Here is a 27668-nt window from a genome sequence, read left to right as displayed (position 1 = left end):
TGTTACAAGAAGTATCCAACAGCTCCAATTTAAAAATGAAACCATCTACAAAATAAATTTGATATTTTTTTATAAAATAAGAGTAATAGTTGTTTTGTTTTTCTAATAATTTAGAGAAACAACTATTATTATTAAGTCTTATGTAGGAGGGCTATTAAAATTCACATATTATACTATTAAATATATGCTCATTTTGTTAAAGTATAGGAGTAAATGCACACACATAATACACTTATTCACTGTTAAAAACACTTAAGATTTTATGGTTAAAAAATTAACATTATGCACAATCAGAGGAGAAAAAAAAATCTGCTATTTCATCAGTACCTCTAACATTTTATTTCTAGTAGAACATGTGGCTTTATTAATATTTCTGGTTAGAGGTGAAAATTACCTGGAAAGGAAATTTGGAAAGGGGCTGAAAATATATACTGATAAATCTTTCAATTCTGGCATCTGGGTCTCTGAGAGTACTGTCTCCTCACCACCTCCACTGCCCAATACCCGCTGCCTCCACTTAATGCCCAGATAACTCCTGTGCATATTTTAGGTCTTACCTCAAACATTACTTCAATCGGAAACTTGCCCTGGAATAAGATTTTTGACTCTGTACCAGTGTACTGCAACGACTATCATTTTACTTGCTTGAAGTACCCCACTCCACACCCCCCCACTTGCCAGTAAGTCCAGAAAATACAGAGGACTGGACTTGTTCACTGTGCTGTACCTTAGGACCTACGATAGTGTGGGGCATAAATGATAAGTAGGATACTTAAATGTATGTTGAATAAAGGACCAAGGGTCTGTATGATAAAAACCTGAGTTTTTAAAGTATTAGTTTTTTCCTTGGGGGGGGGGGGTGTTCTAATGGACACTAAGGATTTTTCTTCCAGAAAAAAAATATAGATATAAAATTTTATGTATGATTTTTAAGATCAAGGATCCTAGGTTTGGAAGCCCTGCACTAGACTACAGTGAATTCATGCTATGAAGCTTCTTGGTAAATAGCCATTTGGCTTTCCCTGCCAAAATGCCCACTGGGACATGCACTTTTTACAAGAAAACATATGTAGCTCCCCAAGCAGGATAGGGTTATACTAGGGTGCAGTCATATTAATGAGTAAAAGTACATTATTAGGGGCGCCTGAATGGCGCAGTCAGTTAAGCGGCTGCCTTCAGCTCAGGTCATGATCACCGGGTCCTGGGATCGAGCCCTGCATCGGGCTCCCTGCCTAGTGGAGAGCCTGCTTCTCTCTTTCTCCATCTGTCTGCCGCTCTGTCTACTTGTGCTCTCTCTCTCTCTGTTAAATAAATAAAATCTTAAAAAAAAAAAAAAAGTACATTATTAGTAAATGTCAATGGGATTAGCTCAGCACCAGACATTCCCATAGTCACTGGGTAACACCTTCCACTACATCTTTAGGGGATTTTTCCTCGATTATTTTAACTTATCAGTAGAGTATTCCCTAATATGTCTTATAGGTAAAGTATTTCCTATTGAATGGAAAAACCGATCACAAATCTGTACCCACAATCTGCACCCGCACTGTCCTCTGGGAAGCGGGAAGGGCTATCAATTTCTTAGTCCCTAGAACCAGACTTTGCACCGAGGGACGGCCAATAAATATTTCTGACCAACAGACGGACCAAAACACATCCTGGCATACAGAGCAGCAGCACTACTACACTTGCAGATGTGTCAGATAAGCCACCTCTTTAAATATGACAGTAACGCCTGCTCTTGTTAGGAAGCAACCTGCAACGTCAGGGACACTGCAGAGTTACGCGGCAACAGCATGGATGAGGTCTGCCGCCACACAAGGCTCTCCGACCTGGAAATCACCGTGTCTGCCCTACAGACCACTTCTTCCATAGTCTGTCTCTTATTATCTGCATTTGAAAAGGAAGCTTTCTAAGTCAAAAAAGTAATTTCAAAGCCTACAGATGTCTTTGTAACCAGATGGTGTATTTTATTGTATTAAATTGATCATCTGTGTGTACTGTCTCTCAACATCAGATTCCCACTCTGTAGAAGGTTAGAAGGAAAATAAGTATTGCTTGATAACTGACTTATACTTTTATTTTTTTTTTTAAAGATTTTATTTATTTATTTGAGAGAGAGACAGTGAGAGAGAGCATGAGCGAGGAGAAGGTCAGAGAGAGAAGCAGACTCCCCATGGAGCTGAGATCCCGATGCGGGACTCGATCCCGGGACTCCCAGGATCATGACCTGAGCCGAAGGCAGTCGTCCAACCAACTGAGCCACCCAGGCATCCTCTGACTTATACTTTTAATCAATTTTTTTTTGTTTGTTTTTGGAGGTCCAAGAAAGGACAATGCTAAAACATGAATTTAAGCTTACTCACTACTACTTTAGTCTATCTGGTAAACATCTAGTTTAGACTGCTCCAAAGAGTTAGCCATAAAAACAGAAATATACATTAAATTGGTAGTGTGTTTAAGAATGTGTTGCATCTCAAGCTATGGCTCCGTGAATAACTACTACACACATAACTAACATTTATAGGGTGTTTTTCATTAACTACCTCACTTAATCCTCCTAACCTACAATGAGATAGTTACCGCTGCTAACTACTCGCTACTTTCTGGATCACCCAGCTCACCAGGTACTGCTGGAAACGGCCCCCCTTCACCCTACCTCTGCCTGATGATCACCTTGTTATGTACAGTGTGTAGCCCAGTTTCACTCATTGAACAGAGCCTTTCCTGAACCCTCTCCTCTCCTGCAGAATTAGTCCTAGGCTCCTATCTTTACAGGAAATCCACTTAAAATCATAGATTCGTAGATTTCCTCCTGGTTTAAAAAAAAGTGTACAGAAGGGCACCTGGGCGTCAATCAGTTAAACATCTGCCTTTGGCTCAGGTCATGATCCCAGGGTTCTGGGATCGAGTCCTGCATTGGGCTCCCCCGTGGGAAGCCTCCTTCTCCCACTGCCTCCCACTGTTCTCTTTTCCTGACAAATAAATAATAAATAAAATCTTAAAAAAAAAATTTCAAAAGTGTACTGAAAGATCACCTCCTTGACTACCAATAAGCACTGAAATAATGAAATGAATGCTTCCATTCCCGTGCATTTAAGGGTTAAGCTAGGCAGAAACTCTAGGTCTAGGCCTGTACTTTGGGGTGCACAGTGAGGGGTGGGAGGAGCTCATTTTCAGGAAACAAAAGCTGGAAACTGCAAAGCTTCGATTGCTGAGGCCACACATAATATAGATTATCGTCTCATGAGGGTATATTCTGCTTTTTGCCCATTTTTCTCTTGTGGGAGTCAGAACACCTCACTGCAGGATTGTGTGGTCAGACAGCTTTCCGTCAGCGAGTCAGCTGCGAACTACAGTGTGAACAGTCCTGTGTGTCCAGGTACCAGGTGCTCCATTTTGTCAACAAGGTGAGAGTCACATTACCACTGGCCTGGTGATGGCTAAATTATACCTAATAACTACCACTGGCACTAATATTGAAGCAGGCACTTCCTGAGTCCAAATGACTGTTCAGACATTCTGAGTCAGCCAGCAGAGAAAGGAAATCAAAGCCCCGTAAAGCACCGCCTTGTTTCCTAGATCACTAAACCTAGATGCCTTCCTGTGCCTGGACTTTCTTTTATTATTTCCATTTCTAATCACTTGAAGTTGTTGTTTCTCTTGCCCAATTTAAGCCAAACTCCAAAATTCAATGACAGCATTTCTCTGTTTTCCTCCACACCCTCTAGAGTTGGTTCTAAGATGTTGAGAACTCCCTATTGGTCTATTTTCCTTCATCAAAGAATGTGCCACTTAGAGCTTGGTTTGGGCTCAGGTATATTTTCCAATGAATATATATATATATTCACAGGCCCCTTTGAAGGATTCATACAGCACCACTACAATTGCTTACAGGAACCAAACAGCTCAAGTTTGCTCACTCATAGGAATCTTGTTCAAGAAACAAATACATAGTCAAAGTCCTAAAATTGATAAAAATTATTTTTAAGACACTGATGAAAATTATTTTTGAGACACTGATATACTGGGTTTTATAATTAAGGGAGTATTTCATGTTTCATATCGTTCAATATGGAGGAGAAAATTTTTGAAAACAAAATATGAAAATTGAGGCATTGGTTATAGACTTCTTGGTAGCCTTCTAAAAATGTGTTTTTCTTCCCTTAAGATTCTTAAACCTTTGGAGGCCGTTGTAAACAGTACCGGCATTCTGTGGAATTCCAGCTGATGTCTTCTAACCCTTGTACATGTTCTGAGTCTGAGACTCAGAGCCAAAGGAAGCTGCCTAACTGAAAAACCAATTGTGAAAAGATGCAAAGGGCCTTAAAAACTACTTAAACACTGCCCTTAAAGACACACTAAAATGACTACTTTGTGTTCTGTGAAATTAATCCTCTCTAAAACCTTCTCAAGGCTAAGCCCAAATGGGAAAATAAAATCCTTTTCAGGGGGCGCCTGGGTGGCTCAGTGGGTTAAGCCGCTGCCTTCGGCTCAGGTCATGATCTCAGGGTCCTGGGATCAAGCCCCACATCGGGCTCTCTGCTCAGCAGGGAGCCTGCTTCCTCCTCTCTCTCTGCCTGCCTCTCTGCCTGCTTGTGATCTCTGTCAAATAAATAAATAAAATCTTAAAAAAAAAAAATCCTTTTCGGAATAAAGGGTGAGATCTGAGTCATGATAAGATTGCAATACAAGGTCAAGGGCAAGGAACCACTTTTCCCTAACCCAATCTGCTATGTGCAATTCACCTCATGCTCTCTATTCTGCAGATATGCCTAAATACCAGACAGATGTTGATAAAGAATTTCTCATTTCTGTCTTCATTATTTAAAAGCTAGAGAATAAACACTAGCTAAGAAGTCACTACATAAGAAACAAAAATATTTGCATCTATGACTCAAATTAATTTTCTTCCTTACAGCATTGAGTTAGGAGAATTAAGGGGGTACAAGCAGAAAACCTCTGATAATTTAGAAAAGGTTCCGGGAGGAAGTCACAAGTTAAGCGACCACAAGAGTCTCAAAGGTATTGACCGTGGAAATTTCAAATGGGTAATCACAGTTACCACAAATAACTTATAAAAAAAAGCAATGGCCAATAGATCCCATGGGTAGCGATTACCTTATTAATCATGTTTAACCTTTTCAAGGCATTATCCTTTTTAAAGCATCCATATTCATTCAATAAGCACTGAATGTAAAACTGCTTTCTCATCTATAGTCCACATTATTAGAAAAAGATAATGTCTGACCAAATAATTTCTAGATATCATAGCCTGTTTAACATTATACCCTGATGCCCCTTGGTAAAACACCAAGTGTCTCAATTATGTCATGTACGATCTTATAGTCATGCTGTCTTAACATACTTTATTAAGAATTACTGCAATTTCCATAATATCTTAGTACATAATCAGTATTAATAGCTTCTTCATTATCAATTAGGGCCAAATGTGATAAGTGACTTCAAATTTCTCTTTAGAGGCTTAAAGACAAAGAGCTCTAAGTAGGGACCAGCATCTTTTGAAAGGATACCTCGCGGCAGGGAAAAAGTATCTTTTCCCCATAGAGTAGAGAAGGGGAACTGGGTAGGAGGTAAGGATGAAAGGTTTCCGTGGTTGCTAAAAGGTTAGAGTATGGGATCTTCCTACCTATCCCTGACCCTCCCAGCCTACTGTAACAATGAGGATGCTAGTGAGATACTAGTGGACAGGGTCTGACCATACCTTCATGGGTAGGCTCTGGGTCAGGTGTAAGTGAGATGTCATCCAGCTCTCGCAGGCAGAGCCATTCTCCGTCCATAGACACTCGGAATTTGCAAAGGTAGATGGTCTCCATGGCAGCCTGTGTGATCTTGTCAGTGGTGGGGGTTGGCATATCGGTTGGAGGCGTCAGAGCAGACATGATGACTCAGCTGGGACCACAACACACACACACTCACACACACACACACATACACACTCACCCCAACAAAAATAAATAAAACCTCCTCACCAAAAAACCCCAAATCCAAAGCTCTGGAACAAAGCTCTCAAGAAAAGGGGTGGGGGAGATTAAAACAAAACACAAGGAAAAATGCCTTACGGTTTAAGAACCAATTGCTCGAGATAAACAATTCTGTACTATCTTTTCTCGTAGATAGTTCCTAGCACATAGCAAAAGAAGATGATGCCTGGTCTTCTCCTAGCTTCTCTCCTTGTATCTTCCCTTCCCCCTCCTTTTGCAGCTGAGCTATAGGCTTTAAATCCCGCACAGCCGATGCCACCTTAGCTGCCTTTAAAAAATTGGCCTCTGCATGAGTAAGTGAAAAATCCTCCTTTGTGCAGACAAAAAAAAAAACCAAAAAACCAAAAACCAAAAAACAAACAAAAAAAATCCCCCCAAAATAATATTTTTCAATTTAGCTTAAAAAAATCCTGAGCTGCAGAAATCACTTCCAGGATCTGCTCAGATGAGCCGGGATGCTGAGTTCTAATAGGATTGGTTGTGCGCGGTAAGCAGGGTGTTGACCAAAATGGCTGACTAATGAACTGAGCTGAAAACCCAGGCTCATGTGACCAGCTGCTCTGAACGTGGGGCGAGCAATTCCCAGGATGCTTTATAGATGCTGCTGATGCAGGGAGAGCAATTAGGCTGCTGTTCTCATCCTGGACCACCCACTCCCAGACTGTGCTAGTCAAACTGTGATCAGACATAACACAAGGCACAGATCCTCATCCATTGCCCGATCCGGGATAAAAGGGCTGGATAACGGGAAGACAATGAACACTGGGCGGCACTCCGTAGCAAAGATGGGGGAAAGAGGCAGATTACTTTAACGAGTACATAATTCACCTCTAATCTCTTATTCTCATATACCTAGCTATTAAAATTCTTGACTCTGCCAACGGTGGTGTTTTAAGAAAAAGCTAAGGCAGATTTGCAATTTAAATATCATACTCGAAGGCATTTATAATTTCTTTCCCCAAGGTACAAAAACCTGACTTTTCTAGACAGGACAGAAGTGCAAGAAAAAAACTTGATGGTGTAAAAAAGCAAAATCCCTTCCAATTAATGGCACCCTCCCCCTTCTGATGCTGCTGTATTTACCAAGTGTCTGCATAAAGTATGTCTTATGTTTCCTTTTCAAGATTTTATTTATTTATTCGACAGAGAGAGATGCAGCGAGAGAGGGAACACAAGCAGGGGGAGTGGGAGAGGGCGAAGCAGGCTTCCCTCCGATAAGGGATTCTGATGCAGAGCTCGATCGCAGGACCCTGGCATCTCGACCTGAGCGGAAGGCAGACACTTAATCACTGAGCCACCTGGGCACCCCTGTATTATGTTTCTAGTCAGAAGATAAAGCTAAGTTATATTTTTAAAAGCCTCTCATCCTGGAATAAATATCCCAAGGGCATATTATCATATTCTCTTAAATCAGCCAACCAACTCACCCACCCACACACCTATCTGCTTACTATATTATCCAATGAGGCATTTATACCTTGGGAGCTCAAGGTTAGGTGTGTGCTTTCTGAGCCACATAAACGACGAGATAAGGCATGATAAAGATTTTCTTTGAAAATGCTTTGGACAACTGAAAACAAGTATCTGTTCTATTTAAGGATCTGATTTTTTTTTTAAGATTTTATTTATTTATTTGACAGAGCGAGAGAGATCACAAGTAGGCAGAGAGGCAGGCAGAGAGAGGGGGGAAGCAGGCTCCCCACTGAGCAGAGAACCTGATGAGGGGCTCGATTCCAGGACCCTGAGACCATGACCTGAGCTGAAGGCAGAGGCTTAACCCACTAAGCCACCCAGGTGCCCCTAAGGATCTGATTTTAAGGAGAAACCTATAACTTCAAGAAATATATCCTAAGATGATTTATTATATACTGGGGATTTCTTATCAGAAGGATACTTTGATTTCTGAAAACAAAAAAAATTCTCCTTGAATATTATTTTAATTGTATTTTATATACAATATAGATGCATGATATATTACATTTACACATATATTAAAATTTCATAAATGATTCATCTTAATTTGAGGTTGATCTCAAAGAAATAACGCTAAAAACAAGACTCTGTAGATAAACAGGCATTTCTCATACTGGTAGAGGGAAAGCAAACTGGTAAAGGTCAAAATGTATATTCGTATATGATCATTTACAATTAGGAAGAAAATTAGCAAGTAAGGAAAATGAAATATCCTAGGTTTATTCATTTCTATTTAAATCTCTTCCACCATTATCCTACATCTGGACCCAGAGCTATTCATTCATTCATTTATTCCTCCAGTAAATACTCACTACGAGTATTCCACATGCAAGGCAGCAATCCAGGCACTGGGTGTGCAGCAGTAAGACAAGGTCACCTCTCCAAGGAGGCAGAGTTATGTATCCAAACCCTGAACACAAGTCTTCATTTAATACATTCACATTTAATTACAGGTTGATTCCTTTCTAGCCATATACATTTCCATCTTACACATCAAAACTTTAAGGGAAATAGGTTATAGTTTCACTTTAAGCTATGCAATACTTCAAAATCTCGTAAGCAATTGTTAAAACCTTTAAATTAAACTTACACTGTATAGTTCCAGGAATCGCAATGCCAAACAGCCCGGCCTATCTGTACACATGACATCAACACTGTAGGTCACTGATACATTCTTAAGATACAGAACGGTGAAAACAAAAAGAAATGTGAATACTTGGACATGTCCTGGGTCCACCAATACCTGAATTGAGCCTGTCACAAACCATGACAATCTTTTTACCAACCAACCAGGAAGCATTCACTCACTCTGAACACAGAGGGATTGATTACAACACACCAGCATAACAAGAACTTCCCAGTCAACGGCAGAGAAACCTGGTTAATATTTCTGCCAAAGGTCCTTCTCTCCAGGTAGAAGACACCAGGAGAGAAGCTGAAGGGAAAGAAAAGCCTTCCTGCGTGAGCTAGCTTTTAGTTGCCCCTATTTATCAGCTGGAGGAGGTATTAGCAGTCATTTCAGAAATAAGAACTGTGGGTAAGAAGGAAATCCTGTATTTCCACTCTCTAAAGCGTATCTGATGGCAGGTAAACACCCCGGAATCTTCAGCATGAACAGTTTCTCATTGTTCACAAGCCAAGAATTCACTATGAAAACAGGCACTATTTTAAACTAATAAAAATAATTCTGAACATCGTTTAGTACTAGCTTAGAATGTAAAGATACCATTAAGTCATCAGTGAGACAAACCTTGGAACTTTTTTTCTCTTTTGCTCTTACCTGTGAATAAAAGCACATCTTTGTAAGGTAGTTGTGAGGAGGACTGAGGTGTAGCCTGTGGCCCTAAAATGGAACTAACAGGCTTAAGTGAAATTCAAATCCAAGGTGATGATCTGAATAATACTATGTTCTAGCTGCTTACACAGCTCAAATTTTCCACATTGTAATTGATTCAAAGCAAATGAGATTCACATGTCAAAGTCAGAAGTCACATTCCTTTTAAAGAATATTTACTCAGCTACTATTAAAAGAGGAAGACTGATTTGTCATGCTCAATGTCCCTGTTATACAACGTGGAAAAATTATTACTTAAGGTAGCTATCATGTACTGGACCTCTATTTTCCTGTAGGTCCTTTACAAATACTGTATCAGAGCCTCACAAGAACTCTGCAAAGCAGATACTGGTATCAACTCTTTACATACAAAAAAAACCCAAAGCTGAGCCAAATCACTGGTCCAAGATCACACAACTAGCAAGCAGCATACCCAAGATTTCAAGATCTGCCTTTCGGAGGGGAGGAGGCAGACAGAGGGGGAACGAGAGAATCCCAAGCAGGCTGTAGGCTCCAGACTGAGCCTGTTATGTTGGGCTCAATCACAACCCTAAGATTGTGACCTGAACCGAAATCAAGAGTTGGATGCTTCCCCAACTGTGCCCCTCAGGCGCTCCCCAAACCAAAGTCCATGTTTTCTTTCATACCTTGACATGTCAGCACTCCAACCCAAGGATTAAATTTTAATTAGGGAAAATAAAAACTAAACAAAAGGCAAAACCAATTTAATATGAGGCACCATCCCCATAAAATTTCCCAAATATTAATTTCAACAAATTTAAGATTAGAGGAAGAGGAAATTTTTATTAGCTTTCACACTTTACAAACCATATATTCCACTGACATTCTGGTCAGATTTATAGTAAGTATTTTCTGAGACACTGAGAACCCAGCACAGATCTCTCCTCTTGCGTGCTGAAACCAAATTCTTCCTGATCACCACGAAGGATACACTACTGACCGTACCCCCCACTAAGGAAAAGAGCTGAAAATAACTGGGTTCCTCCTCATCTGCTAACTTAGGGCCTCTTAAGAACACTTGACAGAATCAGTAGTGTGAAAAGATAAATGAAGGGGGGAATTATTTTCTAAAACGACTTATTCCAGAACTTCTTTAAATAGCTAACTTCAATGTATGATTTTAATTATTAAAAAACATAACCAATATCCACAGAACCATCGCCCAACTGATGAACCAACAACTTGAATTTGTGCTCCTTCTCTCTTCTGAATTCCTGCCCCCACTTTTGAGGCAATTACTTCTGAAGCTTGTGTAAATCATTACCTTACTTTAAAAACACTATTATGAAAAAAATTAAAAAATACTATTATGACTATATGGATACCTAAACAATATATTTAGCTTCATCTTCTTTTAACTTTACAGAAAGGGTTTCAGTCAACATTGCATTTTTATTTTATTTTTTATTTAAAGATTTTATTTATTTATTTGACAGACAGAGATCACTAGTAGGTAGAGAGGCAGACAGAGAGAGAGGAGGAAGCAGGCTCCCCGCTGAGCAGAGAGCCCGATGTGGGGCTCAATCCCAGGACCCTGGGATCATGACCTGAGCCGAAGGCAGAGGCTTTAACCCGCTAAGCCACCCAGGTGCCCCAACACTGCATTTTTAAAGACTCATCCACACCGTAGTGTGCAGCCACGGTGCACACTATCCTTTTATCCTTTTGGCTGCTGTATTATGAGGTAATATTCCATTGTATATGTGTAAAGAATTTTCTGATCCATTTTCACGCTGATAAGTATATATGGGTTATTTCTAATCTTTTTATTAGTTATTTTTATTAGTTATTTTATTTATTTATTATTAGTTATTTTATTAGTTATTTCTAATCTTTTTTTGTTTCAAATGATGTTATTTAGATACTTTTCAGAAATAGATTCCTTGTAGGTATGTTAATTCTTTTTTTTTTTTTTAAGATTTTATTTATTTGAGAGACAGACATAATACAAGCGAGGGGAGAGGCAGAAGAAAAAACAGGTCCCCCATTGGGGATAACCCACAGACTCCCCCACTGGGGGGCGGGGTAGGGCTTGAACCTAAGACCCTTGAGATAATGACCTGAGCTGAAGGCCCCTGCTTAACCAACTGAGTCACGCAGGTGCCCCATGTATGTCAATTCTTAAAAGATTTGAAGGTAAGAGACCATTTCACTTACTTCTTTTATAGGTAGTTGTCTCCTCCTCTATTATCTAGTTTCTATACTGCACATAATGGTGTTTTTTAAAATGTATCAACTTGTGCAACTAAATCGTTTGTAAAGCTCACAAATTCTATTTCCCCAGGATTCCTGGATCGCAGTTTTACAATTTAAGAAGAAAAATCTTACCCCCACGCCCCCCACATTTTACTAGTTGCTATTAGCACAGAAGGGTTTCTTTGATAAATTACCATCATGATGACACTGGTGGAAGGTACAGATGTTTCTGTTAAATTATAAGTTTTTTTTTTTTTCTGAGAGACAGAAAGTGCAAAAGAGGAGCGGGCAGAGGGAAAGAAAGAGTCTTAATCAGGCTCCATGTCCAGTTTGAGCCTGACGACACAGGGCTCCATCTCATGACTCTGAGATCATGACCTGAGCTGAGATCAAGAGTCTGAGGCTCTTGATCTGTGTGACTGTGCCACACAGATGCCCCTAAATTATAAGATTATTCAGTTGAATGATCATGATTTTTTCACATGCTCTAGTCCTCCCTCCCACTTCCCTCCCTCTCACTTCCTTCCCTCTCTCAAACAAAAATCTATTATGTCCACCTCTGATGCTAAGATTTCTACAATTTTAGGTTTATAACATTTGAATGACTCAGTACTACTTTGAAGTATTAACTGAGAATGGTAATAAGTACTATAAAATGATTATAACCGAGAAGCTGAGTAATCATTATTTTGTTAGAAACAAACACCACCAGGAGTATTATAACGTATAATTTTTTCACTTGTTAAAATTAACCAGCATGGGACACTTGGGTGGCTCAGTGGGTTAAAGCCTCTGCCTTCGGCTCGGGTCATGATCCCAGAGTCTTGGGATCAAGCCCCACATCGGGCTCTCTGCCCAGTGAGGAGCCTGCTTCCTCCTCTCTCTCTGCCTGCCTCTCTGCCTACGTGTAATCTCTGTCTGGCAAATAAAAAAATAAAATCTTAAAAAAAAAAAATTAACCAGCAGAAGACCAACTAACTCCTACCTTAATAACAAAAACCAATTTCGTGGCTAAGTGCCACAGGCAATGATCCACAGATGTAAGGCTGCCAGCAACTTAGTAGGTATTCCAGGCAAATATATCCTGCTCTGGTCCCAATTTACGCAGCTATAAAATAAAACTAAATAACTAGCCTCACAAAGATCATGGGCTCCTTGAGAACCTTGCCTGCTTTGCACACCTCTCTATACAACTGCTTAAAAGTAGCACCTACCAAATATCAGTCTCAATAGATCTTGGTATAAATATAGAACTCCAAAGCACTCTGTATTCTTGCAATGGTATGTTTTCACCCTCCTATTTCACCTTAACCATGAAAACCCCCAAGTTCTGCAAAATCAAGCTGTATTTATGCCCCAATAATCAAGTCATTCTAACACAGGCTTTATTCATTTGTACATAATAGATTCGTTCATCTAATATGCACAGGGCACCTACACTGTGTTAGTCACTATAAACATGAAGAACAAGGTAATAGACAAGAAATAGGCAATTAAAGGTTTTTAAGAAATTCCTAAGTCCTTGACACACAGACGACTAATCAGTGTTTTGTTTACATATATAACTATTTTCTCTATCAAACTGGTGACTTGTGGATTTCACATTCATTTATTCATTTAGCAAGCAGAGCTTTGCTGAGTAGAATGAGAAACTAGAGGGTTGCTGCTGTCTGAAAAGGAGCCCTCAATTTAGGATGGGATTTCAGTAGTGGAACTGATGAAGGAAGCTGAGAGCATGTGGACTTAGGGCCAGAAGACCCACAGCGAACCCAAGATCCACCACTTGGAAGCTGAGTAATCTTGGCAAATTATTTGCTTCTGTGCCTGCTTCTTTTTTTTTTTTTTAAATATTTTATTTATTTATTTGATAGAGAGATGGAGATCACAAGCAGGCAGAGAGGCAGGCAGAGAGAGAGAGGGAAGCAGGCTCCCCGCTGAGCAGAGAGCCCGATGCGGGGCTCAATCTCAGGACCCTGAGATCATGACCTGAGCCTAAGGCAGAGGCTCAACCCACTGAGCCACCGAGGCGCCACTTGTGCCTGCTTCTTCAATGGCAAATGCAGACGTAATATTAACTACTTCAGAGTTAAAGGAAGTAATGTAAATAAAATGCTCAGCATGGCACTTTGTACAAAGTAAGCAGTCAATAGATACCAGCCATTACCGTCGCTATAAGTGCTTGAGAATTTGGGGGGGGGGGTGAGATGCTCCCAGGACTGAGGTAGAGGAAAACAAAAAGGAAATGTGAGCAAAGGGTATGCTGGGGCATCTCTCAGGCCTTGAGGAAGGAAGAAGAGATGGGTCAGAATTTTACCATTCATATCAGATGACCAGATTTCTTAAGTTCATAAAAAAGGCACGGGAAACAGATGCGTATGTCTTCGGAGAGTCCCTAAACAGATTTAAAGTTAGAGGAACCACATTCTAAAAGGCAGCTTGCTCAAACAACTTCTGCTTTCAACATGCCTCTTGCTGAGTGTGTGACAGTTTCTCTTCTCCTCCGTTCTATAATGTTTCAAACTTTCCCACCTCTGCCCCACCTCCACGCCTCTCCCTCTGACACCTGTTGCCTGTCAAGTCGATTTGGTATGGAGCAACTGTAGAACCAGTCAGTCATGAAGAGGGGCCCTGCAAACAGGGATACCAGCTTGGCCAGAAGCCCTTGACTGATGTTTTAGAAAGACCATGAACCTTTCATAATTATTTAGATGTAGCTACAGTAGAGGAGGGGACCATATTGGTACTCTTTCAAATATGACTGCTTTTAAAACTCTAAAAGCATTTCATTTCGGGGTGCCTGGGTGGCTCAGTGGGTTAAAGCCTCTGCCTTCGGCTCGGGTCATGATCCCAGGGTCCTGGGATCGAGCCCCGCATCGGGCTCTCTGCTCAGCGGAGAGCCTGCTTCCTCCTCTCTCTCTCTCTGCCTGCCTCTCTGCCTACTTGTAATCTCTGTCTGTCAAATAAATAAATAAAATCTTAAAAAAAAATAAAGCATTTCATTCCTCCTAATTGCAAGCCATGCTTATGATACTCGACTGACTTGACTCCTTGGGGCACCTGGTTGGCTCAGAACATGTGATTCTTGATCTTGGGGTTATGAGTTCAAGCCCCAATTGGGTGTAGGGCTTACTTATAAGTAAGTAAGTAAGTAAGTAAATAAATAAATAAAATGGGATTCCTTTATTTATTTATTATTTTTAAAAGATTTTATTTATTTATTTGACAGAGAGAGATCACAAGTAGGCAGAGAGGCAGGCAGAGAGAGAGGAAGGGAAGCGAAGCAGGCTCCCTGCTGAGCAAAGAGCCCGATGCGGGACTCGATCCCAGGACCCCGAGATCATGACCTGAGCCGAAGGCAGCGGCTTAACCCACTGAGCCACCCAGGCGCCCTGGGATTCCTTTATTTATGATGGCTACATGTTACCTTTTGTACAATGATAAAGAGGCACTTTATCTCTTAGGCAATGCTCTTATTTAAGGACTTTCCAAAAATATTAGACAACAAGGAAATAGCACCCAGTTAATTCTGCTACACTCTCACCATCATCCTCCCAGACTTTTTACTATCTATAACCTACACTAGAAAAATATGTTCCCTTAGCTTCTTTGTAAGATTCTACCTCGTTAACATAAATTTCTTTTAAAAGCCAAACAAAAAGGAAAAAGATACAAGACAGAATAAGTCAGGTGAATATGTTTTGAGGACAATACTAATCTTTTAGCCCTAAAAGTTGCTTTCTTTGCCACCCTTCCTTTGCTCTCTCTCTCAGCAAATTTTACTGCCTTCTACCTAAACTGATTTGAGGGAGCATACAATGATTAAGGACATGAACTATAGTATCATACTATGCAGGAATATGAATTCATTCTCTGTACCTCACTTAAAAAACTGCATTATAAACAAATATTGAATCATTATGTGGTATATGCAAAACGAATATAATGTCATATGTCAATTATACCTCACAAAAAATAAACCAAACACCTCTGGAGATAAGGCCAGATAATCTGTGCAAATAAGACATCCAGGTGATTCCGATAAGTGCTAAAATTTGAGGTAAGAACTATCCTAAAACCACAAGATCTGTGTCTCTGGAATGTCAACTTCGAAATCCAAGGTAACTCTACCAGAATTTCTGTATTTTATAATAATTTAGAAAAGTTACTTAGAGATACTGAATCAAATATTCTGATGAAAAATATGTTGTATCCATCTATGAATTCTATATGAACTACTCCTTCCCATTTTTTTCTTTTCAGTTTTCATTGTTAAGAGAGTAGTTTTATGTATTGGCACTTCTACCTATTGGAAATATTATGAAATTTAAAAATCGGTAAGTATTGGGGCACCTGGGTGGCCCAGTGGGTTGAGCCTCTGCCTTCGGCTCGGGTCATGATCCCAGGGTCCTGGGATCCAGCCCCACAGCGGACTCTCTGCTCAGCAGGGAGCCTGCTTCCCCCCCCCCCCCTCTGCCTGCCTCTCTGCCTACTTATGATCTCTCCCTCTGTCAAATAAATAAATAAGATCTTAAAAAAAAATCGGTAAGTATTGATGATACATGTGAACTTTCTAGCTCTCTGCAAGGCACACCTAAATATTCCATAAATGGCAGCTGCTTCTAAGTACTACTATTATCTTACTACTCACATTCTTTATCTAAAGTTGTTTGGGTTATAGAACTATAGTTAAACTTCATCTAATGGAGTCTTTTTGGATCCTCCAGTATCCAGAATGAAGCTAAGATCAGAAATAAGAAAAAAGAAAACTCTCTAACAATCAACCAATGACGAACAGGAGGGGAACAGTTAAAAAAAGTCCCAGAGATAACCTCTAATATTCTGAAATCATTGCTTTGTCAATCTCAGAGCGTGCTTTGACTTTTTGATAATGCCAGACCAGAGGTGCAAACAAAAGGAAGGAGGCAGGAGGAAGGGGAGAAGTGAAAGTTTAGGCAGCAGTGGTGATAAAAGCCAATTTGGGAAGAGGAAGCACCAGACAGGTTACCGCAGCCACAGGACACAGGAAATGGGGGCATGACCCAGCTCCCCTACCTCAGCTCGGGTCACTGCAGCTATAGGTGGAAGGGACCTACCTGCATTTAGCTATTTAAATACTCCTGAATCCTAGGGCGCCTGGGTGGCTCAGTGGGTTAAGCTGCTGCCTTTGGCTCAGGTCATGATACCAGGGTCCTGGGATCGAACCCTGCATTGGGCTCTCTGCCCAGCAGGGAGCCTATTTCCTCCTCTCTCTTTGCCTGCCTCTCTATTTGTAATTTCTCTCTCTGTCAAACAAATAAACAAAATCTTTAAAAATAAGTGAATAAATAAATACTCCTGAGTCCTAAACTCCAGTTCTGGTAGTCACTAACCTACAATTAAATACTGTCTGAAGATGCTACATTTCTGAAGGATGGGGTTGGGTGTGTTTTTTTTTTTTTAATGGGTGTTTATAGCTGCCTATAGATAGTGATCCTTAACACAGGTGTAAGCATTTTTTTTTTTTTCAGGGAAAGCATTCTTAATGTAGTTGGAAAAGAGCTGAAGACTTGTGAATCACAGTATTGTAAACTGAGACACTGCTCTGCTCTGTTTATTATACCAAAAAGCTGTCTTTAAAAAAGTCACAACTCAATCTGCCATTCTCAAATCTACCAGTATAAAGATGAGTGCTCAAAGTGCTGGGGTTCTGATGGTTCAGTCCGACCCCCAGGACTTCTGAGTTTGAGCAGGTGCCTCTATATTTATGAAATAGGATAAAGTAGTTTTGTCTTTTCAAAATTAAAAAAGAAAAAACAAAAAACATTCAGCAGATGAACCGATTAATGTGTATTCAACTGCTGACCACGTGTAATGCTTTATGGAATACTATTAATTGATGAAAACAGAAGAAAGAGAGACAAAAAACCAGAAATGTCCATGGAGGATAAATTAAGATCAATGAATAAATATATACATATACACACACAACAACGTATGTACATGCACATGTACATCTATATATATTTTTATATTGCGTGTATGTGTATAAACTAGACATAACACTTTTTTCTTCCCTTACTCATTCCTGCATTTATACATAAACGAGAAGTTCCTTCCCCAAATCATCGATTCTTAAAGTGCATCTGTGGATGTTTCCAGAATCCTCATTCTCTGAACTTTCCTGGGCCCAACCATTGGACTTTTTTTTTTTTTTTTTTTTTGGTACACTGCTGTAATGAGATAAGACAAGGGCAAGATGCAGGTCATTTGCATGTCACTGTCATAAACATCAATGTTTGCTACGGCTCTGGGAGTTGGAAGAAGGAACGAGTGTGTGCCAACAGAAGCTGATAACCATATACACAGCGGGAGTGCCTCTTCCTCAACACCAAGAAGCCGTCTCTTACTCATGCTGCCATCCATGAGAAGACTTCAAAAGTTGGGATGGGGGCGCCTGGGTGGCTCAGTGGGTTAAGCCGATGCCTTCGGCTCAGGTCATGATCTCGGAGTCCTGGGATCGAGTCCCGCATCGGGCTCTCTGCTCAGCAGGGAGCCTGCTTCCTCCTGTCTCTCTGCCTGCCTCTCTGCCTGCTTGTGATCTCTCTCTGTCAAATAAATAAATAAAATCTTTAAAAAAAAAAAAAAAGTTGGGATGGAAAAGGAAGGCATTAAAAGTACTGTACCGAGGCACAAAAGTAGCTCCTTCCTATACAGTTTATGAGAAACTGGTATGGAAGGTTCTACACAGGGTGAAAAGGCCTCATGCAAGATGAATACATCCACGTTGACGAATGCATGCAAAAGTTCTTGAAGAAAACTCACCAAACTCAAAAGTGATAGCCTCTGAAAAGAAATGAGGGTGGGGGTGCCCCCCCCCCGAGGAAACTGTACTTTGTACTCAATGTACTCTTGCAGGGTAAACATTTAAACAATGAGAAGATTTACGTGTTACTTGTAATTTTTATAAATCAAGTATTTTTTTTTTTAAATCATCGAGATTTCAAAGCTAGAAGCATCAAAATGTACCAGATTAGCACTCCAAGACTCAGAAAGGGACATGATCCAACAAGGCACATCAGAAGCCTTCTTTCATATTGCTTTGAGCATGCTGAATATTTTATGGACATTATATCTAGCAGGATTTTACACTGAAACACTATATATCATGAACTCTGAAAAGTTTAGGCTACTTCTCCCCCCGCCCCACATTTTTGCTCTTCTTCATCAGTGTCATTTAAAACAAAGCTTCTGAACTCAAATGTAAAGGTTAATTTTCCAAATCTCTGAATACAGATTTCTAAAATAAAAAGATGACACTGACTTAATATACAATACCTCAAAGTTATTATATATTATGCGTTTTTGGCAAATAGATTAGCAAGAGTTAAAAACTAGGTGTTGAGGAGGCAAACATTCACTGGGTGTTGACGTTGAAACCAAGTACTGCCCTGGCGACTGAAATGAGAAATCTTCTTAAAACTGTTCTAAGGTTGGGGGCGCCTGGGTGGCTCAGTGGGTTAAAGCCTCTGCCTTTGGCTTGGGTCATGATCGCAGGGTCCTGGGATCGAGCCCTGCGTCAGGCTCTCTGCTCCCCTTCCTCCTCTCTCTCTCTCTGCCTGCCTTTTCTGCCTACTTGTGATCTCTGTCTGTCAAATGAATGAATAAAATCTTAAAAAAAAAAAAACAAAAAACTGCTCTAAGGTTGCTCAAGTCAACAGGCAGGAGACCCAGAGTTCTGATACTCAAGTACATCATAGGAAGTAATATTTCACTGAGCACCAAGAAATGTTGTAATTAATATACAGAGTACCCCTTTTTCCAAGTATGACTGTGTTCTGAAGTAAATATCAAATAAGATAAAAATGAAAACTCAAGAACTACTTTAATACACTACTACTACTGTAAGGTAGAGACTAAGAGATCACAGGTATGAAACTTCAGTTTTAAGTCTTCCATTCCTGATCTTGATCATGCTTAGACCCTAACTTTCTTTTCTTTTTTTTTTTTTTTAAGATTTTATTTACTTATTTGACAGACAGAGATCACAGTAGGCAGAGAAGCAGGCAGAGAGAAGGGGAAGCAGGCTCCCCACTAAGCAGAGAGCCTGATGCAAGCATGATCCCAGGACCCTGGGATCATGAACTGAGCCAAAGGCAGAGGCTTTAACCCACTGAGCCACCCAGGTGCCCCTTCGGCCCTAATTTTCTAACAATAAAAATAAATAAATAAATAAATAAATAAAGCCAACCCTTAATAGGGGGAAGAATCAAATAAATTAACCTAAATTCAGATAATCCCCACAAATGACAATGGCCAACAGTTGAAAATTTCTTCTGTCAAACTTTGTACCAGAACTGTTGAGAGTTATAAAGAATTGATAGGACTGTTTTCACTCTATAGTGATAGTTAGTAGGCAGATTACACAGAAATAAAATTTTAAAGGATAAAAAAGAGGCTGTGCTTAAATAAACTAGAAAGCAGATTCCTTAGAAAACTGAAAGTACTGTGGTCAATATTCTTATCTCCATCTCCTCTGCTTATTAAAGGACTAATTTCTACCTTGATTAGACTCCCATCTGGAGATTAGCACAGACCACTCCAACACACAAACTATGGTTTTACTAAGACTGTTAGTCAGTGGTCAGTGTTGGCCCTCTTTCTAGGTAATACAGAAAAGGTCACCCAGGACGACTACCTCCAGCTGAATCCAATGGCCCCTAAGCTAGGAGAACCATGCCATCAGTTTCCAAAGTCTGGGGTTTGCTTAAAGAGCACGTGCTTGGTAGGCAGGGAATCTGGGTCAACTTCATTCCTTCTCTAAGGCTGTGACCTGGGACAGGTCACTCAATAATAGTGACCCTTAGCTTTATCTGAAAACGTGGCATCGTATCTCACAGAGATGTGAGGATTAACTCTGATAATCACAGCACATGCACACAGAAAATATTCGACTAATGTTAATCTTCTCATAGGGGATGGATGAGGGGTTAGAAAAGGCAAAGTCGGGATTTCTCGGTTGTGTGGAGCAGTTAAAAGGTTTGCTGCGGCGATCAAAGAAACCTTTAGCTCTGTCTCTGGGAAAGAGAGATCCCCTCATCCCTCTAAGCAAGTTTCTCCCCCTTTTCAGAACTCACACAGCAAAGTATTTGACATTTATGGCACGCCTTGTATCTTCAGCCACATTTTCATACTGCAAGACCCTGTCTTGTCAAACCAGATTTCACATTCCTCCCAGTCTTTTTATACACATTGCCTGCTCTAGGGTCCCGCTCACGGCGAGCAGCAATAAACATCTGTTGACCGACAGAGCACAAAGTGGGGTCCGCTGCAACCAGAGGGCTCCCGCGTCCGGGTTGCCAAAAGGTGGAGGCCTCTTCCTGCCAAACGCTCCAACCTCGGGAGCGGCCGCTGCAGAGCCACACATCCCCATCTCGACATCTCGGGGACTGGTCCCGATTTCTCTTCCCGATCCGGGGGGGACGAATCTGTGGGATCTACGGCCGCGGCGTGAACGCTCGTAAAAATTTTACCCGTACAGCTGAGGCCGCCCGGGCGGCGGCGGCGCAGCAGCCACACCTACTCGGCGGCCGCGGCGCCGGGAGCCCTCCCAAGGCGGGCCGCCGCGGCCGCCGGGTCTCCGGGCGCCGCCCCCTCCTCGGCTTCTCCGGGGAAGGCTCCCAGCCGGGGACCCGGGGCCGGGATCCGGCGAGCACGTGGGAGGCCAGCGAGGACCAGCGCCCGGCCCAGGAGGGGAGGGGAGGCCGGGCGGGAGCCCGCGGCCTGGGGAGACGCGGAGGTAAACAGTCCGGCGGCCCGACCGCGGCAGTTCCCCGCCCCCCGCACCCCTGCCGGCCGAGTCCCCCCTTCCCGCCGCCACTCACGGTGCTTGCCGCCGCCGCCGCTCGGGTAGCTCAGCAGCAGGAAGGGCAGCGGGGAGCCCGGCGACGGCGGGGTCCTCCAGGCGCGCTGCTGCTGCTGCGGCGGCGGGCGCGCTGCGAAGCCGGCGCCTCCATCGCCCGGGTAGAGCAGGAAGAAGGGGGCGGCCACCGGCGAGCCGGGCTCCGACTGCCCCGCGGGGGAGGCCGGCGGCGGCCCCGCCTCGCCCTCTCGGTCCGCTCCCCCGGCTGGAGCGCGGCGCGGCTCCTCCGGCAGCTGCTCCCCGCCCCTCGCCGGCTCCTCGCTGCAACTTTCCGCGCCGGAGGCGGGTGGCGGCGAGGTCTCAGCCATGCTCGCTCCTTCCTTCGCCGCCGCCTGCGACTCGCTCCCGGGCGCGGGCAGGTGAGCAGAGGGTCACCGCCGCGAGTCGCCGCCTCGTCCCGTCCGCGCCGCCGCCGCCACCTTTCTCCTCGGCCGCGGGCCGGCGTCTGCGCTCCGCCGCGCCGTCTACAGGCCGCCCTGCCGGGGTCCGAGCCAGCAGGAGCGGCGGCCCCGCCCGACGGCGCGGTCCCCCTACCGCCGCCTCCTCAGCGCGGCTCCTCCCGCCCCGGCCCCCAGCCAGCGGCGCGGCTCCCCTAGGGGGCGGCGTCCTCCTCTTCCCACGTCCCACCTTCCGCTTCCCTCCGCCGGCGGGGACCTCCCTCCCGACCCTAAGGGAGGAGGCGGCGCCGGGGCCGCGTCCTTACCCGCCCCGGGCCTGGCCCCCTTTGGCCGTCAGGGGTGTCCGGCCCCCGGGGCTTGAAAGGTGGGAGACGGGGCGAAGCAGCCCGCGGCGTTTTCCGGGGTTGCCGCCTAACTTCAGCCGGAGCGCGGAGGCGCCACGATCAGGGTGGGAGAAGGGGCGAAGCTGATTTCTTAAAAGGGGCCTCCCTCCCCGCGGGTATTAAACTGTACCATTTGCCTTTCACACACGCGAACTTGAACCGTTGATTCACGGTTCTCATTTCTGAGCTCCGTCTGGGAGAAACTCGAGGGGGCTGTCTGCGTTCCGCCACCTCTTTTGTTCCCTGTCATGTGCGCCCTGTAGACACCCCGTCTCTGCTTGGACTTGAGCTCCCGGTTTTTCGGGTGTTCCGGGTGCGCATGAGTGCATTTTAAACCAAACAGGAGAATTTATGCGACAAGCGTCTGGTACCGGTCGACGGTTTTCCCTTCCATCGTGCCTGTGTCTCGCTAGTCATTGGCCGCTGTTGCTTTATTTTCAGTGTTTGCCTCGATGATGACGGATCCAGTAATTCCCCTAAGTAAACGCTTCTTTCTCTAATAAAGACGATTTCCGGTTATTATCGTTATTTCTTACGCTGGATTCTGTGAACCTCCACGCGGATTTCCTAGCGGATTAGCTTTGTGTTCAGGTTGCGAAATGCTGGCGTAGGATCCATGTTGACTTATAATTAAAAATCACTGTTGTGGAACGTTTTCGCCTGCCTGCTTTTCTCTTTCTGTCCTTCCCTCCGTAGAGGAAGCTGTACTTCTCTGGGAAAATAAACCTTTTTATTGTTATTCTCTGAAAATCACTCTTGAAGTTACAAGGAATTAACATGAAACTTCCAATACTATCTTTCACCAAAAAACTTGTAAACAAAAACTATTTTAAAAAATGTTTAGGAGAAGCTAACTCCAAGGAACCTGACCGTTTTCTTGTAGCTTTTTCTGTTTCTGGCATTTCCCTGACCTGTTGATCCCAGCGCTGCAGCCTACTTGACTAAGTTACTTGTGCTCTGAGCCAGGATTCCTCTTTTGTAAAAATTATTATATTCCTTTCTCACAGACATGTTGTGGAGATTAAATCAGAAATACGGGGAAAGCCTTTAAGACAAGATCTGTCATCTTCTTATTAGCTATAATGTTATTAGCTATATTTTATCACTGGCAAAGCAGCATATAACTTTCAGAAATAAACTCAACTGAGGGAAAAAAACCTTTTTCATTGTATCTTTAGCATTTGGAGAGATTGTTTGGCCTTTTTATTTCAGTCTTGGTGAGGGTGAGAATCTTGATAAAAGACATGTTTGCCTTTTAGGAATGACAAACTGTAAAATACCTCGAAGAGAAAAACAAAGATTCCAGGTGTGTTATATGGTTTTAATGTCCATCCTTAACTGGATCTTCTACCTTGTTTTTGCATGCAGAAACATTTAAGTATGATTATAGCTCCTTCACAGAGATGTTTTGCAATGTTTCAGTAAAGAATTTGACAAGAATATACTCTTAACTCCACTGAAGGTAGGAGGAAAGAGCAGAGTCCTCACAAATCACAATCAACCAAGGAAGTCATTGAGTTCAAGTACAAAACATTATCTAGTCTAAATGGCCAGCTTTCTCCTCTCTAGTTAGCCAAGATCCCTATAGGTATAAGAAACACTGACATGCTGTGGAATCTTGCAGTGTAATTGTTTTTTGTGTGTGTGCCTCTCTGCATTTAAAAGCAGTTCTATTTATGTTTTATTTCGTTAATTAAGTGGCCGTGTAATGAATACAGAAAGCCAACTGAAACAGGAGTTCTTTAAAATTTATAGGTAAGGCTCTTTGTGAGCCTTTTCCTTTTTTTCTTTTCTTTCTTTTTTTTTTTTTTTTAAAGATTTTATTTATTTATTTGACAGACAGAGATCACAAGTAGGCAGAGAGACAGGCAGAGAGAGAGGAAGGGAAGCAGGCTCCCCGCTGAGCAGAGAGCTCGATGCGGGGCTGGAACCCAGGACCCTGGGATCATGACCTGAGCCGAAGGCAGAGGCTTTAACCCACTGAGCCACCCAGGCGCCCCGAGCCTTTTCTTTAAAGGTGGATGCTACTCCAAGTTCCTAGTTGCTTATGCTTTTAGCTTTTGGATCAATAATATGATCACAGCTCTGCATCAGCTTCAGTGCAGTCAGGGTTGATTCAGCTGCTGCACACATTTAAGGCAGCCAAGATTATAAAAACAAGCCTAAACATGTTGCTTCTTGAAAATTCACAGAACATCTTACTGTACTGTTTTAAAGGGACAAAATCCAAGCTACTGTAAGAATCGGGCTTTATTCATTTTCTTGTGAAATAAGCCAGAGATGCTTCTCAACTTATATTCATTTTGTTTTTATTTATCCTTTATTTTATTTTATTATTTATTTCATTTCATTTATTATTGATTTTATTATTTATTATTTATTATTATTTATTTTATTTATTATTTATTTTATTTTATTTATCCTTTATTTTATTTATAAGGTTTTTTGAAATCCTCTGGTGATCTTAAGGATGGACCCTTTGAACATGTGACAACACTTTTTAGAAATCAGTATCATGGATGTGCTTTTAGCATCAGCTTTTTAGAACTGTGGTGAGAGAAAAAAAATACTACTTGGGAACAGATGGAACGTTTTTGTTTTTGCTTTTTTTCTTTTTCAGTGTTGTGTATAGGCTTGTAATGATCCCAAGATAATGGTTTTCCATGCTCCTGGCTGGCTCAGGGGGAAGGGCTTGCAACTCAAGATCTCGGGGTCATGAGTTCAAGCCCCATGTGTAATGTAGAGATTATTTAAGTAAATAAAACTTAATAAATAAGGGTGCCTGGGTGGCTCAGTCAGTTAGGTATTTCAGCTCAGGTCATGGGGCACCTGGGTCAGCTCAGGTCATGATCTCAGGGTCCTGGGATTAAGGCCCACATCGGGCTTCCTGCTCAGTAGGGAGTCCGCTCTTTGCTCTCGCTCTCCTTCCGTGTTCTCTCTCTCAAATAAATAAAATCTTAAAAAAATAAAATAAGGGGGGCACTGGGGTGGCTCAGTGGGTTAAGCCTCTGCCTTCAGCTCTAGGTCATGATCTCAGGGTTCTGGGATCGAGCCCCACGTCGGGCTCTCTGCTCGTCAGGGAGCCTACTTCCTCCTCTCTCTCTCTGCCTGCCTCTCTGCCTACTTGTGATCTCTATCTGTCAAATAAATAAATAAATAAATCCTTAAAAAAAATAAAATAAAATAAGGGTGCCTGGGTGGCTCAGTGAGTTAAAGTCTCTGCCTTTGGCTCAGGTCATGATCCCAGGGTCCTGGGATTGAGCCCCACATCAGGCTCTCTGCTCTGCGGGGAGCCTGCTCCCTCCTCTCTCTGCCTGCCTCTCTGTCTACTTGTGATCTCTGTCTGTCAAATAAATAAATAAAATCTTGAAAAAAAATTTTTGTTTTTCATTGTGTGGTACTTGGGGAAAGGCTTATTTGAAAACTATACACTCAACTTAAGACTTCATGTTTAACTTCTGATTTTAATCCAGAAATTTATTTACACCAATTAGTTAATATAAAGCCTCAGTGTGAAAGCTCTCTGTAGAGTCCCCTGTTCTTTCCTTTTGATTCACAAGGTTTTGATGACTGTCACTGACTTATTTTTGCAAAACATTAATTACAAAAATACTTAGTCTATATATATATGTCCTCTCCGTGTTTATCTGTTAAACTCTTAGAAATATTAGCACTACTTTTTTTTTTTTTTTTTTTAGATTTATTTGTCCCAGAGAGAGAGAGAAAGAGAGAGCCCACAGCACAGCAGGCAGGGGCAGAGGGAGAAGGAGATAAAGAATCCTCAGGCGGACCCCCCACTGAGTGTAGAGCCCACCAAGGGTCTTGATCCCAAGACCATGACCTGAGCCAAAATCAAGAGCCAGGCACTTAACTGACTGGGCCACCTAGGTGCTCCTATAAGCACTACTCTTAATATAATATTCTTTTTTTTTTTTTTAAAGATTTATTTTTTATTTTTTTATTTGACAGATCACAAGTAGGCAGAGAGAGACAAGAGGAACTCTTAATATAATATTCTTAATGAGATTACAATGCACTCTTAAGATATATTTATCTTCAGCAATATACTTAACCCAGATCAAGTGATGGCAGTTTTCTTTGGGTGGAAGAAATATGGATGCATTTTTCCATTTTTCCACTTTCCTGTATTTGAAAATAGTCTATGATGAAGGCCTAACCTTTATAATAGAAAATAAAACATGTTGAGGGATGATTTTGATTAAGAGTTTGATAATTATATATATATGTATTTTATGAAGTTCTATTAATAGCAAAGAGCAAAGTGGTGTTCCTTGTGTTTACTGTGGAAAAGTGGAGTTCAAAGGCTTATGCTAGAGAAGCTTATAATATTTTGTGTCAGCTTGGAATTTTAATACCTCAGTAGTGTTGCTGAAACTATGTGGTTGTTCAGATTTCTGGCCTTGTATGACTTTATTCACTCTTTTCCCACTTCTCATGCCTTTATCAGATTCTCTTTTAAATTTCTGTCAGATCTGTTCCTTAATTTATTTTTGCTGCTTTAATTGGAATCTTCTTTTTTGCCTGTATTATTGCAATCCTAGCTGGTTTTCCTGCCTCTATTTTTAATCTATTCCAATTCCATTGCTCTACAGCAGTTAGAATGAGTAATTAGCTTATCTGAAGGTTGATCTAATTATGTTGCATAGATTCATAAAAACCTTGCTTGTCTTCTCTGTATCTGGGATACAATCTAAGGTCTTTCATGATCTAACCCCTCCCTACCTTTCCAATATTATCTTCCAACCTTGTTTCGCCCTTGTCGCCTTTGGATAGACTTTATTTTTTATTTTTAAAAGATTTATTTATTTGAGAGTGAGAGAGAGCATGAGCAGAGGGAAGGGCAGAAGCAGGGGGACAAGCTGATGTCCCACTGAGCAGGGAGCCTGACATGGGGCTTGATCCGAGGACCCTGGAATCATGACCTGAGCCAAAGGCACCACTTAACCAACTGAGCCACCCAGGTGCTCCTGGATAAACTTTAAAATGTTTGGCATTCCCCATATTGCCACACTTACTCTTCCTCCCAGATTCTACTCAAAAAGAACTCTCTGCCTTCCTTATGTAAGAGCTACATGCCTGTTTTGAGGTCCCACAGCATCCTAACTAAACAGTTAATCAGTCCAACTTCAACATGTCTGTCTCTTTCACCAATGAGTCTTCTCCCAAAGTTGACATCTTTGAGTTTCTCCTTTTTACAATACACAACAGATTTACTCCTCTAGTAGTTCTCAGAAATCCTTTTCCTCTTCCTGAAATCTTATAAAAACTCTGCGCCATTGGGACCCTGAACAGAAGTGATTGTGACGAGTTAGAGTTAAGTGAAGCTTAAGGAATAAACTTATTTGTTTGACCTTAATTTCCCTTTATGTGTAGGTTTGAATATGATGTAATTAGAAACGTAAGTACAATTGCCCCTTGACAATATGGGTTTGAACTGTG

General features: G+C 42.0%; 1 protein-coding gene across 7 annotated transcripts in view; it reads right to left on the bottom strand.

Moving 5' to 3' along the window:
- RUFY3 (RUN and FYVE domain containing 3) overlaps positions 1–21981 on the bottom strand; it is an 83143-nt gene extending 61162 nt beyond the window's left edge. Inside the window, exon 1 of one of the 7 annotated variants that reach the window (XM_047719475.1) lies at positions 21390–21981. In XM_047719475.1, the coding sequence (XP_047575431.1) occupies positions 21390–21735 (346 nt within the window). In that variant the 5' untranslated portion in view covers positions 21736–21981. Of the gene's footprint in view, positions 1–5725; positions 6882–21389 lie in introns of those variants that run through there. The other 6 variants (XM_047719474.1, XM_047719471.1, XM_047719476.1 and 3 more) reach the window with 6 other exon arrangements.
- Between the last annotated feature and the right edge of the window lie 5687 nt (positions 21982–27668).

Source organism: Lutra lutra, chromosome 2, assembly GCF_902655055.1.
Source record: "Lutra lutra chromosome 2, mLutLut1.2, whole genome shotgun sequence".
Classification (NCBI taxonomy): Eukaryota; Metazoa; Chordata; class Mammalia; order Carnivora; family Mustelidae; genus Lutra; species Lutra lutra.
Note: the sequence above shows the minus strand (reverse complement) of the source record. Positions and strands in the feature narration are given on the sequence as shown.